General features: G+C 37.2%; 1 protein-coding gene across 3 annotated transcripts in view; it reads right to left on the bottom strand.

The window, feature by feature from the left end:
- The window catches only part of LOC131434355 (ABC transporter G family member 23), a 129,564-nt gene that overhangs the window by 7,084 nt on the left and 100,655 nt on the right, over positions 1–21,825 (bottom strand). For all 3 annotated transcript variants that reach the window (XM_058601024.1, XM_058601029.1, XM_058601037.1), the window contains one exon: positions 7,811–7,972. In XM_058601024.1, the coding sequence (XP_058457007.1) occupies positions 7,811–7,972 (162 nt within the window). The remainder of the gene's footprint in view (positions 1–7,810; positions 7,973–21,825) is intronic.

Here is a 21,825-nt window from a genome sequence, read left to right as displayed (position 1 = left end):
GTCAACAGAGGCTGGTGCTTTGTAATGAACAATCGACCATTTGAATGGGATTCTAATCACGTCCTGGTGTTTGTTTGTCTTTCTGTCTGTCTGTATTTCTAACGACTTCTAACGACTCAGTTTAATAGCAGGTAGCTTCTATACCAGCGAAGGTGAAGTTGACGATTCGCTTGAATGTAAACAGAGTTGTTCAATATGGAAACCAATTATTCATTAAATCCTTTAGCAGCCGGTGGCAGCCGATCAATTGTGCAAGCCATGATAGTCGAGTGACGCCTAATCAATCTTGAGATGGGTGTTTGATGAGTTCTTCGAACGGATTGCGGTAACCTTCAACCGCAGGCAGTGCGAAGCATGGTGAGCAATTTTTTTTTCATTTCGCCCGGTATGTGGTGAATTACTGCCCGGGGCAAATGTCACAACGATCTGCGCAGTAGGCGGAAACGATGTTTTCGCTACGGTTAAAAATCACAATACCGCGATGCGGTAGATATTTATTGGCCCATTGGCATACGTAGTGCACAAAGTGTGCTGATTGTGTCCTGAGCGGTTTCTTTACGTTACATCACGCTTCCTGATTCGTGACGGAGACGTTGTTATTGCCGAGGTCACGCATAAATGGCAGAGGAACGCGTGTCGGCAATTGGCTTTATTGCTAATTAAACCGCTGCCGCTCCTAGCAGGAGAAGCTGGATAATTTGCTAGTTCGCCAAGCGGTGGAGCGTTTTTCTAAGCCGCGATCACGTTAGAAGCCATTGCAGACTGCTTGTTATCAGTGTAAATGTTTTTCATTAGTCATACGCAAAGCGGGCAAGTCCAACGCTAATATATCGTGCAACACGAGGCCTTTACCGAACTAACATTTCTCGATTTTGACACGCTTTCACCGAACTTCTTACTGAAATCAAAGCTGGTGATAACATTGGCGAAAGTCTCTTCGTTTTCTACTATCACCGACTTGGTTGAATTCGTTCTGTTAGAATATCGGATAATTTCGAAGCAATTCCGAATGCCATGCAGTTCTGACCAGTTCTGACAGAATCGGTAAAAATCTGTTAGAATTCATTCAGAAGTGCTCCATTCTGTATCGACCGACCGAACCACGCTTGGAAACATAAAAAAAAGTACCGAAACAAGCAATTTCACCGAATTTGATGTACTCCGTCATTTGCTTTGATCACCATAGCTTATGCCAAGACATTAAAAGAGGTGAATATTTGTTAATTCGTCACAAGCGACAACAATAAGCCTTCATTTACTACTGATTTGCAGAGTCATACATCAGTCAGTTGTATTAACAACTGCAATTTGGTAAATTTCTTCGTAAACATTCAAAATTCCAACCAATCAACCAACCGCCCGAGCACACATGCGTCGGAAGCCAGCGCTCCGAGATCACCGTAGCGTGGAAAATTACCGCTCCGTAATCGGTTACTTCCTCGTCGGTTGTTCATTTCTGGTCCGGAGTGGTTCTCGTTTTATTACTCTGTCCCTTCCCGCTGCAAAAGTGGAGGTTATACAAAAGTACATCGCACTACTGCTCAACCACAAATTGGCGGTTGATCGAACCGCGCGTGTGCAGGCATTCCAGCAAAACGTTTCAACCGTTGCTATTGTTTGAACTTTCGTTGATTGTATAGCAGTGACACTTTCTATGACTGTGGCAGATCGAGGCTTTGAATCGAATGTGCACACGAATCGATAAAATAACCAGAGATCTCGCAGACAATGCGACCTCAGAGAGCTATAATGTCTCAATTTGTAGCTGATCTCACTAATATATTTAAACTCGATATCATCAAATTTCAAAAGAAAAGAGTGAATAAAACAGTGAAGCATATTTAGCGGGTTTAGAAAAGCTGAGGAGGGTTTGTGTGAGATTAGAAGGTGTAAGCAAGTTTAGGGCTCTGGAAATGATAACAAGGAAAACTGGCAACCCCATCAGTATTTCACTCATGTTGGCCCTGTGCAAAGACATCATATTAACAAGATATCCAGCTCTTACATTTCCCGAACAAATCATTGGCAACATCCTTTTTTGCGAGCATGTCGTCCCCAGGCGAGCCCGCATCGAATCTTATACATAGAAGTAGGGGAGAAAAATGTCAAATTCATGCGCGCCAAAATAGCAGGGTTGCGGACCCATACAATTGACATGATATGTTGAATGTGATGCCATGCGATGGCGTTGCTGAACTGAAGATTGACTTCGCTCCAAGCTGACAGGGTCTGCCCTGTGGTAGAGGAAACAGTATAACGTTGAAAACGTCAAAGTGACTCCCGAAGCCGGGCTCCAAAATCATGACACGAGCTGTCCATAGATTTGTCTACAAATCTGCAGATTTCTTTTAGACTTTCGTCAAAAAACTCACGACTTTTGAAATTGCCGCGACGTTCGTTTCTTGCTTACCAAGTCAGTTTAGCGTACGTTTTTTTCGGATTTACTGACTTTTGCAACCCTGTCTGAAGATATTTGAAATTTTTAGATGCCTTCTCTGGAGCTGTCTCATTTTGTCTTAGAGTCACACTAAGTCGACAAAGATCAAGGTGGATGGAATGAAATACATAAATTTATGTTATCATTCGTTCAAGAGAAAAGTAAATTTCGTGTTAGAAAATCATTTTGCACCTCTGTTTATTTGACAGCGCTCAAGATTCTGTTCGGAACGATGAAAATTTTCAGATTTCAACATGTCTCGTTTAATTTTTTAGAGCAAGTGACAGTTTCTCTTTTATTAATTACTACGCGCTTTCCACGTTTATCACTCAACCCTTTGCATAAAGTGATTCCAGAAACTTCCGACTTTCAAACAGAATTGTTATACCCAAGAATATCTTCATAATCATATCACTATAATCGAAAGAAAAAGTAAACAAAGAGAAACTGTCACTTGCTCTTACCCGCTTGTGAGGAATTCTGGCAACTGTCAGAAGGCTGGCTGCATTCCGGCAGCTGTCAAAATTTCTTTTTTTTTTATTCGATTTTTCATTTTATATTCGTCAATCCCGCATGTACGTATAAAAAAACGAATCTTGAGACGAGGTAAATGAGATTGAAATATAGGTATGTTTGGTAGTGAGAAAGTGATGTTATTGGCAATAACATTTTGCATGATTAGTATATATGAAGCACAGACTAACAGACAGGACACTCAAATTAAATTCTTTAACCATATAAACGGTCATTTCGAATATTCCTTTAGTAGGGACAGTACTCGCATATGTCATGATGGCGCCACGTTACCCTATCAAATACATCCTGTCTGTCATCTTGACTGTGTTTATTTTTTTCATTTACCAACCGAGTTGCCATTCATACAGAATTACCTGTACTGTATTGATTTGTATACCTCCATGCGAATTTCATGCAGGATACAGATTAATTACATATTGCCAAAACTATATACAAAATTGTGCCTACTTCTCATCCTACAAAGCAATACAAAATCGAACCCGTTTTGTTACAATATTTACTTTCTTCTGGTCTGCCGTCACTTAATTTCGGGTGAAAATTACCAACACAATCAAAAATAGTCTAGATGAACAACGTTGGAAAAAAAAATGTTTACCTTCCAACATCGCTAAAAAAGTTAAATATATTATCAGCGTAATCCAATAATTTATTGTGACGATTCATTATCAAATATTTTGATGAAATCTGGCAACCCTGCAAGCAGCTGATCGGTGTTGACAAACGAGGGGAAACCAACTAGTAAAAAAACTTTACATAACACAAGGGGTGTACCGATAGTAAATAGTTCGCGCAGTACAATATAGGTGGAACTAGTGCATCACGAAAAATTATTTTTATAGGCATTTACTCATACTGTCATGTCTGTTAGTCTGTGTATGAAGGGCAATAACTTATTGCCTTTCATATGTATCTTTTATTGAAAAAATAAAACCAAGACGCTTGAAATGTAGAACCGATTCAAAACGGTTGTGCCAATCTTTTATGGCAAGAATCCGACAGAAAAGAACCTTTAATAACCGTTAGGCGAAATTATCTGCCGGAAACGGTTGTTGCATTGTTGCCAGAAATGGCTGGCAGACATAGCCAGCCGTCTGGGGGAAAATCTGCCCGCCGCGTACAAGTGGGTACGGCCTTCAGTGTTTCAGAAAAATCAACGGAGATGTGGAAAAGTGTAGGGTAACAGAGGTATTTTGGCCACTTCATATATTTTGGCCCACCTAACAAACTATATGGATTCAATCGATCTTATGTTATACCCATGTTGCATCAGTTTGAAGCTAATCACATTAAATTACCTATTGCGGAAGGATTTTTCAAAGATATTAAAACATTTGGTGGATATTTTTACAAAGTGGGCCAAAATAAAATCGATCCTTAAGCGGGCCAAAATACCTCTGTTACCCTACACTGCTAAAAATTAATGCTTTTTTTTTTAAATTTCCACATTATCGAAATGACGAAATGAGCAATGAATTCTTACTCGACTGCATGATTTATCAGTGCTCGACCGGTTCAGTGCTAGAATTTTCGCCTGAGTTGGGTGCTCGATCAACCCAATTGACAGTGGCATTATAAATGTCATTAAATATTCGCTTATTTTATGAATGTGTTAGTGTAAAAGTAAGGCGACTTAAGCCATTTCACTACACTTCAGCTAGAGGAATGCATGATGCTGACTAAGGTAGGCCGTTTTGTTAATTTATATATTCAGTTATAAAATATTTTCATTCAAAAATAAACTGAAAATCAGCCCGAAAACGTGTGAAATCGGGAAAGAAGAAGACGAATTGACAATTGACTTAATTAATCTTACTCAATTCCGACAGATTTCCGAATCAACCGGTTGTAGGCGAAATTCATTTGGAATCGGTTGTTGCATTGGAGGTGGAATTGATTCGGAATTCCACATGATTTCCGCATGGAATTCCGAGTGAAAATTTTTCGCCGATTCGGAATTCATTTGAATCTGATAATGTGGGAACTAGCATCGTCTACTAGAAATTCCTAAAGGGGTTCTGATGGAATTGAAAGTAACCCCAATATCAGCTGTTTTCAAAAGAGAGCGAAACTTCCATTGGCAGCAAATGTAGAAAAAACATCGATGAATGTTTCGAATTTGGTTTCAATTCCTATTTGGAAAATATCGTATATTCTCAGATCGATTTTCGATAAGTCAATGAATTGTAGGTATATCTTTAGGAAGTATGCAAATTTTTCAACTAATTAAAGCAACATAAAAAGAGTTTCGCCCTTTCTCGATTTGTTTACTTCTATGCCTTCTGTGTTACACCCTCGTACATTTTTCGTGAAATTGGCTGGTTTTCACGATGAAAACAAATCTGTGGGTAATTTTTTCGTCTCGTATTATTTCCAGTAGTGGAAAGTTCCATCTAAAATGATGACAAGGAAATAGTTTCGCCCTTTATTTCTAGTAATCGAAATTGACATGGAACACGGAGGGCGAAACTTACGAAAACAAATGAATGCAGTGTCTTCCTTTAGTTATTTGTATTACTAAGATTAAGATTTTTGTAGAATTGACATTTTTTCTAAGAAAAATTGTAGGATTTTGTTCGGGAATCTTTCGGAATTGAGTGAGAAAAAGCGAACTGCTCCGTTTCCGTGCTGATATCCATTTAAATTTTGAATAGAAAATGTAATTATGAAACATGTTAAGTTTCTTGAATATATTTCTACAATTAGGCCAGTTCTTTCTTGATTTCATACATAAACTTTGAAACAAGCTGAAGACCAAGAAAATGTCTTACTCTGGTTGGTATCATCAACTCCTCTAGCTGTAGTGCAGTAAAATGTAATGTAAGTTACCGAAGATCCATGAAGAGAGTGAAATCTCAATAACCCTTATACTATCACTGTCAATCGAGTTGATGGAGCACTCAAAAACAATCATTCGAGTAAAATAATGTGAATATCGGAATATAATCAATTTTCTGAAGACTGCAAAAATGCCATCACATCTCCGGAACCAGAAGTCACAGCCATTTAATCGTCGAACTTGGTCAATGGTCCAACAGTAGCTTTGAAACGGCCCTAGCTTGTTAAAATCGGTGTGACAGAGATGATGATGTGACAGGGATATTGATGGTTCCCGCTGGTACAGGACTGACAGTCCGCCAGAAATGTCTTCCGGTATTTGGCATAATACCGACAAAAGTATGACGACAACGTAACTACCATTTCAAGTAGAGAATTTCGCCTAGCGGATGTTGCATTGAATCACAATTTAAGCATTGAATGGAGAATGTACTGCTAGGAGTCATTGACTGCTAATAAAATCTGATGATAAGGAATATTTTCCATGTTTGTAAATTATGTCCCATTTATATTGTTCCAAAACAAAGGTACATTCCCCAATCAACACTATTTTGACAGCTAGTTCGGATTCTAGTATTTCAATGAAATGGTTTTTGTCAAAATATTACTATCATTACGAGTGTTATAAATTTTATTAGTAACTTTGTAAGTACGGACTGTTGTTATAACAAGTGGTGATGTTCATCAATTAGTTGAAATCATTAAACAACATCTAATTAACCGTACACTCAGTTATCAATCTATCAAATATCAACCTACAGTTACACAAATTCTCGTACTCCAATTGAATCCATCAAACGCTACCCATTGTTTTGAGTCTGGCTAAGGTTTTGATTTGATTGGATCTCAAATGATACGATTTAGTGGGAATCAAATCCGGCCATTGGCCCATCTATTTTCCTAGGCCAATGTTGCGTGCAGATCGCAATTGAATGATACAAACAAAAATCACCATACTGAGGTCTCGTACAACAACTTTTCTATACCGTAACAATCGAAGTAGGCATGTCCGTTTTGCCGTTTCGAATAGACGGAATTATACAGTGCAGTTCTCACTGCAGAGCCGAAACGTGTTTGCTGCTATCCGATGACGGAAGTATCTAATTGTCAAAGCGTGGTTTGAAGTGCGGTCCGGAATTTATTCGTTACTCGTTATAATATTCAACTAGATTAAAAATCAGTATTAATTGGGGTTTCAATCTATCTTACTTCTGTCAATTGTGGGAAAGTATAAACATAGAGTTACACGGTGAAAACAAAATACTGAACTGAAATAGTTCAACCTAAAAACAGATAGAATAGTAGAAAAAACTGAAGAAAGTTAAAAGTAACTAGTTAGTCAGTAAATTTTCTAACTCTGAATACATGGCATGATTTTCACCATGATTATGCTGATTAATTGCTTCTCATGTACTTTTCTAGTGCGGTGTGAATTCTACGGTTTAGTGATCAAAGGCACACAAACTCAGGCTTAATTGGAGCTTTCAAATCGTAAGCTATGTTTAATGAGCATTCAAATTTAGCGGCAGCTACCAGCAACGAGTGTCTGCATCATGCATTGTCTAATTCAACTGATTTGTCGAGCTGATTTGTTCAACTTAAAAGTCGTGTTTCATTCAACTCTTAAATTGACCAGGTTCCACAACTGTTTATTCGACCGATCATCACCTACAAACTGTGTTGCGTAACAAATTGAGTAGCGATTGCCTGATCCTTCGATACACGTGAGCAGTGGAATCCTAAAGTGAATAATTAAAACAGTAGGCGAACTGATGATAACACGCAAGACATAGCAACCCACTAGAGCAAAATAGCATGAGAAATGGAAAACCCAAAGCCCTAATGATCTACTAAGTGGAGGGAAAATTTCTCAGTCATAAACGCACTTGAATTACTGATTGCAATCGTACTGCGAGAAGACTGTTCGGGGAGTCCGTAATGAGTTCGTTAGTCGACGTGCGGTGAATCCCCGGCATTGTTCTACCGGTGAACGAAACTTACATTGTTCCTTTGGCTACTGTCATGTTCAGGTTCGATAGAACCATGTTTGGTTTTTTCTTGGTGCCGTACTGTTTGAAGGCATGCCGCACTGAAACGGCGTGCTGCTGTCTGGCCCACATCGTCCCTCCATCGTCGATCGTCGCCACACTTGTCTCACTGCCACTGTAAATAAAAATAGAAGAAAAAAACATTCATTAGTACAATTGTTCTGACCTCACCTTAATCTAAGTAGCTTCAATTGGGAAGAAAAGCTCGGTGAATTCCTCATGAATTCTTTTCTCTTTCCGTTCAATGGGTTCGGTACAAAAATTATATTCTTATTCGACAACAATCAATTCCACCACTAATCAAATTCATCAAACATGAGTAGCTCTATCCAATTCAAAAACATGCTGTCAGATCAAACACGAGCCATTCGTGAACAGATTTTGCAATCCGTCGGCCATATTTTCTCTGTATACTTATTTATTTTTGTGTGAATTCGATTTGTTCGGAACTAAGTAATTTTAGCTCGAAACTGAAAAAGTTCTCTTCAAATTTTACCTACCAAAAATCAGCAGTTACGTGAATAAAAGTTGATTGATGAAAAACTGACTCCTTTGTATTGGTTTCAGTTATATTATTCATACCCCATTTAAAATTATGACCTACTGACCGTACTGTTAGTTTAGAAAAGTTTGAAAGAGATTGAGCGGAACTGATTTTGTTTGTATTAGCAAGTTGCCCAGCAGACCAGTGCGGCTGAACTAAATTTGCAGCAGCTGGATCACAAAACTTACTGGGTTAAATTCACGCATGACAGTCGGCGAAAACCTCTAAGAAAGTGAAGAGAAGTATGGTACACTCAGTTTGAACACTCCTTGAAAAAACTAATAAAAGTGTTCGAAAAACTGGCATTACCTAGTTTTGTCGGAAAAAAACCTTTAATCTCGGGTCACAACAATCCAATAAGGATTGAATCGACGACACGACCTGCCACTCGTATATTAAAACTGTATCACAAATTTAACTACCCCTCAGTAACTCGTAATGTCAAAATGAAATCGTTCGAAAAATATATGTAACTGACCACCAAGACTAATGTCGTTTTCGCTTGAGAACACTGACACTGACCCAGGGTAGTTTCATCAAACAAACACTTTTCACGAAACTGTGTTGATTTAGCACTTAGCAACGGGGGTTTGAGCAAACCTGATATAACAACCAGGTTCGAAACTGACTCGATTTTCAGTTCAACAACGTTAAAACTAGGTTCGAAACTAGCTTCAAACAAACGGTTTGACAGCAGTTAGAGTGGAAACTGGGTTAGGTTTGGCATCAAGCGAAAACGACATAAACAACTGTTGTTTTCGAATAACAGTTACCTTCACCGTGGCTACCGGTTTCGGTAATAAAAACAAATAAATTTCGTCTAAATTTGGTGAATACAATTTGTGAGAAAATTGTGTAAATATCGATTTGCACATAATTTTTATTGTAATTTGGAATTCTTTTAATACATACATTCACAGCGAGCCTGTATTTCGATCGAATCAGAAATTTTTATTTAGTCTTTCGATCGAGTTCGAGTTTTTCATATAAAAATAACACTCGATCGAAATATATGAATTGAACCTCACATTCGATCGTAATGTAGAATCGGAGTAAATGTATGTATTTTAAAATTCCATATTGCGTGAAAAATAATTCACAGGTCGTTATTGTATGTCTGGTAATCATCTCCCGTTTATCAAAGAACCCTCCCAAAAAATTTATTGTTCTGGAGTTTGTGTCCATATCTCAATTACTGCACATATTTGTTGGTTTTATCATGAACAGTTTTGTATGAAACATTTATAATATTACCAGTAATAATAGTATTTTAATTCAATTTCTTAATTTTTATCATTAATCTCTTTCATCCAATATTATTTAAATGTAACATCATGTTATCAAGAGAAAAGTTCTCGTATTTCAGTCTCACATGAAAAATCGGTATTATGCGGATATCCATTTCGAACTGATATGCTTTAGCTTAGTTTGCTAAAAGAAATTACGCAAAGCACATATTTTGGATTACTTTAAAATTCGAGATTTTATCAGAAGTTGATTAGAAAGTTTTAAAAAGAAATTATACGTTTGAATAATGTTGATGTTTGATGCTATTACCTACGGGTAATTTAAGTACCGGATTCTGATTTCTTCTTTTAGAACAGTATGCAAATACACCATACAATAGACCTCTTTTCGTAAGGAAACTTGGATCGTGGCTTGGAAATCTGAGAGATAGTGTTAAATTGTCGGTCACTGCTAAAAAGAATATTTACATAGCATATGTTATCAATCCAATGGATGTAAGGCTTGTCCCCAAAAGATCCGTTAATGGAATATTATTGACGCAATAGTCTTCGATAAAATAAAAATTACTAATTTGTTGAGGTATCCGGCTCGATGACGATCCCTACCGAATTTGAACCATCTTCCGCAATCGAGGAAACAGTCAGTTGAATTTGAATGATTTATGTTAATGAAGGAAATTGAACATTTCTTCTCGATACTTGTTTATGTTGTTTATGTTTATTTGAACTTTTGAAGCGCCTTGGTAACAAGCTCGTAGCAACCAGGGCAGTGTTGCTCCAGGAGATTATTTTTATCATTACCAAGGGGTGGCTCAATTTATGGTAACTGAAGGTGAATTGTTAACGGACACTTTTAATACTGATTTTTCTTCGGAGTGCCTGGTCGTGTCGTCGATTGAATCATGGAGGTCCAACATTCAATAAATTACTCAACACATGATTGGATGGTAGCCCGAATAATTTTGCAGTAAAAAATAGGCACACTTGCTCCAGAATTATGTAAGCCCACCATTCGAAGTGAACGTCTTCGAGAATATACTACAAAAACCGCAATAACGGTTGAAATACAACTAAAAACAGACGAACCGTCGACGCTCCGATGGACATTCACCAAAAACGCAAAAATCCGTGAAGGGGAAACCCCATCAATCTAGTGTGCGCTGGATCGCTCGAGACGCGATGTAAACAGCAGATTTGCAACGCGGATAAACATTGCAACATTTGCAATGCGGTGCTCTCGGGCTTATAGTATGCGGTTTGGCGTCCTTGAAAGTTCATTGCATTATTTCACTTTTCTGTGGTACACACTATTTTCTTCTCGTGGTTAAGTGTTTATGCTCCATTTCACAACCAGTACGCTCTCCACCTGTGAGGCCTCGACAGCATTGAGCAAGTTTTCTGTTTTTCACACGCTGGGTTACGAAGCGATAATTTGTTTCCCTGTTATGATGTCGCGCTTGATGTAATGCCGCTTGGGAAACTATCTGAGGTCTGGAAACAATTACCGGTCGTTGGACTCGAATCACCGCTAACGCCGATCGTTATGAGCGTTATTAACTTTTACTTTTAGAATTTCGACCAAAACATTTTTCTCGGGAAATTTCTTTTTTAAAATTTCACGACTGATTTCACGAAAATATCGTAATTATTGTAATGTTGACGATATTAATTCGTTTGCAAATGCTCCAAAGAAGTCTATTCTGAAGTCCGTTACATCTGAACAAGCGTTGTCGTGATGTTAAATAACGAACTCGTTCTTGGTCTCATAGTCTGACTCATTTGCTTCCAACGTCCGCGTCAAACCCATGTGTTGGGTTCAGTCCAGCGGTTTTTTTATGGTATTATCACTCAGCAAACACTGTTTACCCGATTATTTTGTTTAATCAGCCGGAATAAATGAAAAAAAATAGAAGAAACAGCTTACAGCTGGATGTAAGGAAAGTGATAACAGTTGTCCGTTTGTTTTCTCAGTGTCATTTCAAATAAATAAATAAATGACCGGTCGAATCTGTCAAATTCATGTAACGCCTATTACTTACAAAAAAGTAACGCTTCGTAATGCGTATTACGTACAAAATAGTATTTGTTTGAGTTATTGTCAACACTACGGATGAGATATTGTTACTCTTCTCCCGAAATATCCAGATTAGAATGAATTCCAAATCAAAACGGTGCTATTTTCATTTGGAATTCCATATGGAATTCAGTAGGGGAATGTCGTCAGGGTTGGACCACTGCTTTTCCTTTTATGTGACACATGCTGCCATCGGTGTTATATCATGGAAGCATTATTCTCAATGATAGCAAACTTTTCAGTGCATTGTTTGTCACGAAGAATGTTTTGTGAAAGTTTTGTGCATTTGTTTTGTTTTTGGCGGTCCTAAAAGTTTCGGAATAACCGTGAAAAACAGCTCAAAGTTTGGACAAAAATGATGACACCTCCAAAGTAAGTATATATTTCCATTATGTGGTTAACCATTAACAGGTTTTTCAAGAGAAAATATTATTTCTTCAACTTGTCCGCATGTTGTGTTTAGCGATTAGAAAAAAAAAACGCTGCTTGTCTAGATTGGGTCACATCATTTGTTTTCGTTTAGTGCCTTGAGACCGTTTTTCGCTTGTTTTCAGTGTTTCGTAACGGTACATCTGAAATGGGTAAATTTCATGTGAACGACGTTTCTCGGGTTATCAAGTCCGTAATGTTGGAAAACGAATCCATAAGAGCTGCTGCAGGGCGGTACAATGTGAAAGCAGGATTTTTTGCTATGGGGTTTTGTCCATATAATCCTGATATTTTCACGGATTCTGACTTTATCCAAGCAGTGTATAGTGGAAAAAAGAGCGAACTGCTACAAAATAGGATTCGCGACAGTACACTGTCACCTTAATCAAAAAGTTCCCGAAATTTGTTCAGAAAATTAAAAATACAAGATTTTTCATCAAAATTGATATTGTCCCCTTCAAAGTACTCTCTTCCGACTGGAACACACTAATACCAGCGCTCTATCCAATCCTCGAATGGCCATCAGAGCCATCTGCGATTTTTCCATAATCTCATCTCGTTCCACGCAGCGTTTTCTTGAGTCGACCAAATAGAAAAAAAGTCTCAGGGAGCCAAAACAGGTAAATTCGGTGGTTGCTAAATGGTATTTGTTTCGTTTTTAGCCCAAGGTATTGTGTGACGATGCCTTATCGTGGTTCAAGATCCACGAGTTGTTTGCCCACAAATCTGGTCTTTTTTTGGCAATTTATTGCACGCAAACGTCTCATAGCGCCCAAAAAATACTTTTAATAGTACATTTGCGATTTACGGTCATCCATTCATCAATTTTATTGATGTTGTTGTCGGTTTTCTAAGTCGATGGCCTACCGCTTCTCTCATCATCATTCACTGACTCTCGGCTTCTTCTGATACGTTCATGTCACTGATAAACGACTATTTTCTTCAGAGTATCGTTGCTGAAACACTCTTTTAACATTTGTAATGTCACCGCACCATTAACATCGTTTTTATCGCAGAATTTAATGCAAACTCGTTGTTATAAATTCAATTTCATTTTGAAAATTGTAGAAAATCGAGGACACGCACAATCGCAGCTTCTTTTTTTCTTCAGTGACCTAAAATTCTTACTGATTGATGTTCCATTAAAATAACAATAAATAGTTCCATGTTTGATCATTTGAAAATATTTATGTACCTACATATTTCGTTCAGAATCAAAAGTGACCCAACCTAGACTATTTTTTTATTTTTTCATTTTGTTAATAACTTTTTTTATATAATGCGCAGCGATTCACCCTAATTAGAAGTTTCTTATGGTGGACCAAACTTTTAAATAAGACATCAATATTGAGAATATTCCAATATAAACAAAAGATACAGGGCAAATTCAAAAAGTGGTCCAACCTAGACGACATTCCCGTACGAATTTCGCTAGCGCAACAACCGATTCTGAATGAAATGTCGCAAGCCAACCGATTAGCTTGGAAATCTGTCAAAGTGAAGTGAGAAAAAGTGATTTTCATTCATAAAGCTCGTTTCAATCGGCATGATAGAGCATTCAAACGCGAGTAGTACAGCCACAACAACCGATTCCGATTCGAATCGAGAGAATACAAGAGTTTGCAAACGGTTTTGTTCCTGTTGAAATTGTGGCAGGCGGTCCAAAGATGGGCTGAATGAATTTCGTGTGATTAGTTTTACCCGTGGGATTATTTCACATAGAAAACGTTGCATAATGTTGTCGAAACAGCTTCTAACGATCTTTTAAAGAATAACACACTATTGTAAAAAACTTAAATTTCGTTAAATAATGCAAAACATTTCTGATAGACTTGAAACAGTTAACTTAGATATGACATAATCGCTCCACCTGTGGGTTCAGTTCAGGTCAATCGTAACAGTCTCACGTCAGATTTGTCCGATAGTTACATCCTGTTAGATGGTACATTGCCCTCATTCAAGGTTGCCCGGTTTTCGCTAACCTCATCATCATCGTCATCATAACGGACGAGGTTCCCACTCTGTTCGCGCGTTGAGCTTCTTCGGTTTTGGCGAATGGCAATATCGCACCCGCACACGTTGTATTGCAGTGTTGCTAAGGTAACCACCGCCATTCCATTGCCTGTCAGCACTTGCCCCAACCCGATTACTAATATATATCCCAACGCAAGACAAAGCAGGCGTAGGTTTAAGCTGTTCAAGAAAGCCGTGGCCAGCTGCGATGTTCGGTATGCGAGCTATGTGACGGTCCGCGTGTCATCATCGGTTAGTGTGTGCGCGAATGATCATCGTTGAATTGGACATTCAAGTCACTACCAAACGAACAAAGCGCGTCGCATCCCATCCATATTGACCGAAGACGTCCACGAGACGCGACGCTGGTCGCACGAACCACTGTCCTTGAAAAGTGCCGAAAAGACACACAACTATTTAGACCGGACCGTCCAGTTTTGAAGTTCCACTAACCTTGGCCCCTTGGCGATTGTTCGTGATGCTGCGCACGATGTTCGCTGCCGATAGATAAGATATCGTGGGATAAAAGTTTTTGATTTTATCGGAGAAAATGTCTAGTCACAGATGAAACATGTGCGGCAAGGAAATCATTTCAATTACTGCAGGGTCAATTATTCGGTTGAAAAATGAACGAACACCATTGAATGATAATCTGGCAATCGAACCGGCAATCCGTCCGATGTTGCTCAACAAAATTCGGTAATAATTTTATCAAGTTGGAGCAAAACTTTCGTTGGACGTTTATGTCGATAAATGGATCATAATCTGTTCCCTTGCACATGTTCGAAAAAAGTAATTCCTTCAACGTTGATTTTACTCGGCTAGAAACACTTATTGGACGCGGAAAAAGCTCCTTTACTGGGGTATGTTTGAGAAAAGCCTACTTAGGCTGCGGATCATCTCGCGAATTATTTTAACTTTTAGTTAAAGAAGTTGACATTTAGAAGTTGTTTTCTTAAGTTGAAATTCTACTACTGGAAAGTAATATGGATTTATTTTTCACTCGAAAACGAAAACAAGTGGTATAATAATTGCAATCCAGAGAACATAAGAAAAACGGACGTAAGAATATATATATATATATATATATATATATATATATATATATATATATATATATATATATATATATATATATATATATATATATATATATATATATATATATATATATATATATATTCTTCGTTTGACAACATATTGAAACTATTAACTGGGGTACTTTCTTTAACTGCCCGCTTGTGAGAAATTCTGTCACCGAAGCCTGACAAGATTCTGGCAACTGTCAAAATTTTACAGGCGAAATTGCGTTATTCTCTCGACACGTGACGTCTTGCAAGATCGTTCTTCCTCCTTTTTTCTGTTCGACTTCATTTGATATACGTTTATCCTTCATGTACATCTCAAAATAAAAAAGAGTCTTGCGATCAGGTAAATGAAATGAAAATACTGGTATATTTAGAGATGAAGCTCATGTTTGGTAGTGCAAAAGCTATAAAAATAAAACCGAAGGCGCTAAAAATGTAGAACCGAATCAAAACGGTTCTACCAGTCTTTTTCGACAGTTAACCGCTAGGCAAAATTCTCTGCCGGGACGGTTGTTGCATTGATGCCAGACTCTTGCCGGAGTTCTATCAGCGTTCCGGCTAAACCTTCTGGTAGACGCTACCAGGCGGCTGAGGAGAAATCTGCCAGACACATCCAAGCGGGTGAGAGTGTAAAAAGAAACTACACAGAAGGAATTTTTACTAAAAATCTGAGACCGGAAATTTATTTACAATTTTTTTCAGTATCGGCAAATAACAGCAGATTTACCCTTAACAACAGAAAGACATTTTTGATAGAAAATAACCGCTCGACTGTTAGAATAATTCGCGTAATGGAGCATAGCCTTAGGTGGAATTATGAGTTAAACGTTACGGCAAACGTCGGTTTAACTCTTGCAATTTTTTTTCAGGATTTTCGTTCAACAAAATAAATACAAAGCATCATTCGAGCAACATTTTGTAAATTTTTCGTGGAAAAATATTGAGAAATAAGTCAGTGAGGAGGTATTTTTGAGGAAACTTCTTAAAAACATAATTCGCGGAGTCCACTATATCTCAGCTCAGACTAATCAGAAGTGAACAACTCAAAGCAGCATAGCTAGAGAAGAAGTTTTTCTAGACCCCAACGTTTCTCTTTGGTTTATTTGATTTATTTTTTGTATTTTTGGTGGTTATTTACAGTGAAAATTTCACGAAAAAAACCGCCATTTTGTAGCTGTTAAACCTCCCCAAAGTAACAAACAACGAAAAGGAAACGTCTGGTTTTTTATATGTAGAAAGTGCGTGCAAAATTTGAAAGAAAATTGGTGCAGTAGTTTTTGAATGACGATCGACACGGACTTTCAAAACCCGCTTTCGAGGAAAACGCATTTGAAGGTTTTTGTCTATAAAATCAATGGAAACAATTAATTACTCCAGGGAGCCGGTAGGGTCTAACATTTTCAATAAATCATATTTTTTCTTTTATAACTTATTATAACGAAACATTTCAAGAAAGTTTTGAAGTCCATCGAAGTAGAAATCTTGGGCCTGAGTTTCGTTCCAATAGGCTTGAAAATTTTACAGAAAATTCTTCAAATGTTTTACTATAATAAAATTTAAAGCAAATAATAAATGATTTTTCAAAAGTGTTAGACCCTACCCGCCCCTTTAAACATTCAGGACTAGATATTGAACTATTTCAATTTCTGTTCTGTTCAAAATGACAAAAGCCTTGGTGAAAACATTACAAAAATACCAATATTTTTTAGTGATCCCTACTACGTGTTGAGTAAGATTTCGAAAAGCTTATGTTCGGTAAAATCAAAACTAGTTGGGAATAATGTCCTTGGAGTACTTGGAGTAGCTTTCAATTTATCATGCAGCGACGAAGGGTAGCTCTTATTTTACCTACAGATACAGACTCGAACTAAATTTTTCAAAATCCTGTGTAATTTCAAATTTGCTTTACGTTGGAAACACTAACGCCATTTTAACACTTGTCACACGATTTCCCTAAGTGTTAAAGGTAATTTTTTCTCATGTCGCATAAATCACACGAGAATTCGATCGGAATAAAACAAAAACAAAAACAAAACTGTCATTTTAACCAACAGCAAAACAAAAATCTAGCATGAAGTGAATGTTGCACCCAAAATTGTGTCTCATGTGAAAGCGGCACCCAAATCGCGGTGACATCTCGTGTCGATCGTGGTGACATCTGTAAGTGTTCGCCATCCCGCTTGTGAGGAATTCTGGCAACCGATAGAAGGCTGGCTGCATTTCGGCTGCTGTCAAAATTGTCCAGGCGAAATCGCGTCATTATCTCACCGTACGTGTCTTGTTTATTTCCCTCCTCTTTCATTTTTTCTTTATTTTTTTATTCGACTTCGTTTGATATTCGTCAATCCCGCATGTACGTACAAAAAACGAATCTTGAGACGAGGTAAATGAGATTGAAATATGGGTATGTTTGGTAGCTATGTTATTGGCAATAACATTTTCCATGATCAGTATATAACTTATCAGTATGAACTTATTGCCTTTCATATGTATTTTTTATTGAGAAAATAAAACTAAGACGCTTAAAATGTAGAACCGATTCAAAACGGTTCTGCCAATCTGGCAGACATAGCCAGCCGTCTTGGGGGAAATCTGCCCGCCGCGTACAAGTAGGATGCAGACTGAGCAAATTTTACACACAGTTCATATGTGAGCCTGTTTTCTGTGTTTATTTTAGAATAAGATAGATTGAAGAAAAGAACAACTTTATTAAACAAATTGATTGTTTCGCCGAACATCTGAAATGGAAGTTTTGGAAACATATTTTCATTTTTTTACTGTTTACCCGAGTAATTCTACTCGAAAAACTGCTCATTGGAAATTGAATAAAAAAAATTCAATTTAAATATTTTGATTAAACAGCAGTTAATGTGAGAATTTTCTGAACAAAATCACAAAAGAGTCATAACTGATAAGGGAACTTCGGGTGCCATATTTACTGCATTTCTACCGTATTACCGGATGGTATTACGGAATAACATCTCAAGTCGTCCAAGGAAAACAAACCAGTCGTGAAGCGCATCAAGTGTCTTTTTTTGGCGGAAATTTGAAGTTCTAAACTTAAGAAGACATAAAAAAATGTGTTGCACTATTGCTAAGATGATAAAAAATCGGCTCATAATGAAACGAAAATATGCAGTTACACAGAAAGAAATAATGAAATTTACACGAGATGTAAATCAATAGTAACATGGAATAGACATGGGTTGAATCGAAATTTTGATTGAAAACCTTCATCGATGCAAAACTAAATTGAATTGCATTGAATTTTCAATGAATATAACTGTATCTTTCAATTAACGCTTATTTTGCGATTAAATTGGATTGAAACGTACAAAATTGTAAAGTAATTTTATATTTAATTACGTGCTCCAAATATGTGCATGAAAATAGATGTAAATTCACAAAATATTTTTATCTGTGTACTATTTCTGAAGAAAATTTCCGCGGAAAGCTTTGCTTTTATGAATTTAAATTAGTTTTAGAATCTAATTAAGGCACCCGAAAGATGATCAAATCATTTTAGACACGGAAATACGATGCCAAACTTTAACCACCATGAGAAAAGAATTCTGCAGTAAAATTTTCGTTAATGAGGAATGTGGAATCCACTGAATACCCGTCACCTTGAATACCAAGTGTCGTAAAAATTTCTATTTCGAGCCTTCAGGTGGATGTTTCGGGCCGGCCAAGTTTTTTATTACCCAGCTTCCTATTATTTTAAGAGGTATGCATTTATTCATTAAAGCTTCTCGTCGATCCTAATTTTACGGCTTTCTGGGGTGTGTTTGTGGATTATCGAATCCGCGTGGTACCGCGCCACGATGTGCGATTTTTTTCCTCGTCATTTCGGACAAATACACGCAACGAAATTTGATACTGGCCAGACCGGTTCCCCTTGAGGGCTTCTTTTGCTCGTTGGATTCAGAATCATCCCACCGCCTAGCGATTGGTCATCGACGAATCGAATTTACTGGACTACTCAAACGGGTATCATAAAAATGTTCACATCCTGTTGCGACAGACCGCCAGGTGCCCATGGCATTTTTTTTAGGTTCATTGAAAAACGTTGGGGACAGATTGGGAAGGGTCGTTAAATTTTGAACAGTGATCTGACAGTCATTTAATTTCATTCAAATTTTTCTGCGAACAGTTTCGAATTTCTGTCTCTGCTCGCTATATTATTTTCAATTTACGTGTTTCATTAGGTATTACGACGAATGTCATGTAAAAAGGATTGTTTTGTTCAGTATGCACTGGAAGGTTTTTATAGCCAAAGTGATAGTGTTTCTAGATTCCCCTTGTACATTTCTTAGCTTTGTGGCAAGTGCGTTCTCCGATCGATTTTTTTTCCCGGTAGAACTTACGCATCGTGATTGGTCACGTAGCACACAGCTATCAAATACTTGGGTGTTCGTTAGCCAGTAACGCACTGGGTTTTGAGACAGCGAAGGCCTGAACTTAACTCATTAATGAAATAAATTTTAGTCAATATTTATACGATCATATAAAAATTTGCTTTCAAATATTCGTATTAACATTCACTTCAAATGTAATCGGGTAGTTGGATATCGTGCTCAACCGGTCTGATGATCGCAACCGATGCAGCTCGATAAAATTCACAGGGTTTAGTAATGATTTCCTACACGGTTAAAATGAAATATCCCTTTATGAGTACCACAAATACTTATTTTCGACTTCAATACTAGCTGTCAAGCCTTTGGGTACATTTTGACATGTAAAACTGAGTGAAATACTGCCCACATCCATTTTGTTAGTCAATGAAATAAATGGGTCAAATAATATCCATAGGAGGTTCGAATGCTTCTTGGAACCGAGAGAATGGGCCGTATGAATAAAATGTAGTAAAGACTGTTGTTTGTAGTATCTTCTCAAAAACAAAGTCCACAGAGTATAACGCGGTTTGGTATGAATAAAAAACACGTTCGAACATGTAGTTAATGCTACTTCCGAATTTAAGCATTTACTGCATACCGTATCGACACAGAGCTGGAAAAGCTGCACTCAAAAAAATCCACACGTTATCCTTATTTGAAAAAACACGTAGATTCCAAAAAATGGCTTTGTCATCGGAGTTTACGGGATCTTCTTAACAACCAGCGGATCATGATTGAATATGAAATTAACCATATGTCAGAATTATTGCTGTTGTCACATATATTTTATGTGTCACGCACTTACTTGAATTCATTTTGTCAAGTTCATTTTGTGCTCGCAATATGGCGTCAGTTGAAAAACCTAGAACAAACAACATAGGCCAAATCCCTTTTGACCCTTCTACGGTATTTATCACAGTGGTTTTAGGGTAAATAATTGCTCATTGATTTTATCGACAGTTATGAAGTCTAGCTAATTTTTATTACACTTCCAGATCTAATATTAGTACCAAGCAGAACTATAACATCTTGAACTACTAGTTCCAGCTGAATGCATTCCTTAAAGAGAACAATGTTTGCTTCAGTTTAGCTGCTCCGGAGAAAGGATTTAGGACAATGCATTCTGTATTTTTGATATTTTGATTCAACAGAAACGAATTAAAAAGTAAAATTTTCAGAATATCTACGTGCGAACAAATTTTATCGCAATGTTATGTCCAACAGACTATGTAATCTACAAGTTTTGAATACCAATATACATTATTAAGATTCAATATAGAACTTTATAGTAACAATTACATGAAAATAATGTGACTATTAAGTAAAATTCTGGTAAAAAGTAAGTTCAGATGAAATAAATTTTACAGCACAATTTAAATGAACTTTGTATAAATTTCACAAAAGTATTCTATAGAATCTACGAAAAAAGTGACGTAGATATTACGTGATACAAATGTGGACTAAGAGTTCATGAGTTCATTCTGTGCTATCTATACTTCACATAAGCATTACAAGAAAAGTTCTATGGATAAAAATCACATATGTTTCCACGTAGCATTGAAGTGAGGATTTTTCTGAGTGTGGCGTAAGCATGCACAAAGCAAGAAACGTATCTGTAAAAATGCCACTTTTTTAATTTCTGTACTTCACTTTATCAGCAAACACACGAGTAGCAACCTCTAGAGCTACCCACCGAAAACTTGTAGTAAATACTACAGTTTGTAGCATGTTTTGACAGGAACGTGATCCACACGTAGCATTTACTAACGAAATTAAAGCATGCTACGTTTTATTCATACGGCCCAATGGTAGTTCTAAAATCAACCGAATTTGAGCATGGCTTGCCTAGTCGTGTAGTTTTCGTAAGTTCTGGCGTTATTCTAATTTAGGTTCCGATTTATCAAGTTCGCCTCTTTTTTAGCCGTTCACTGATTTTCTTAAAAAGGAGTTTGCCTCAACAATTGGCGCCTCCGGGCACTAATTGTGACATACTCTGCAGAGCCAGGTATACAACTAATAATATTGAAGGCATGGCATACGTAAATATTTAAATAAATTGTTCCAATAATTTCGGTTCGTTCCCTCATTTGAATTTGGGTAGTGAATCACCCAATTTTTGACACCTTTTCGCATTGCCAATTATTGGGAAAAAGATATTTACCCATAATATGAGTTT

The sequence above is a fragment of the Malaya genurostris genome, chromosome 1, assembly GCF_030247185.1.
Source record: "Malaya genurostris strain Urasoe2022 chromosome 1, Malgen_1.1, whole genome shotgun sequence".
NCBI lineage: Eukaryota > Metazoa > Arthropoda > Insecta > Diptera > Culicidae > Malaya > Malaya genurostris.
The sequence above is the reverse complement of the archived record's forward strand: the minus strand, read 5'-3'. Positions and strand labels throughout refer to the sequence as shown.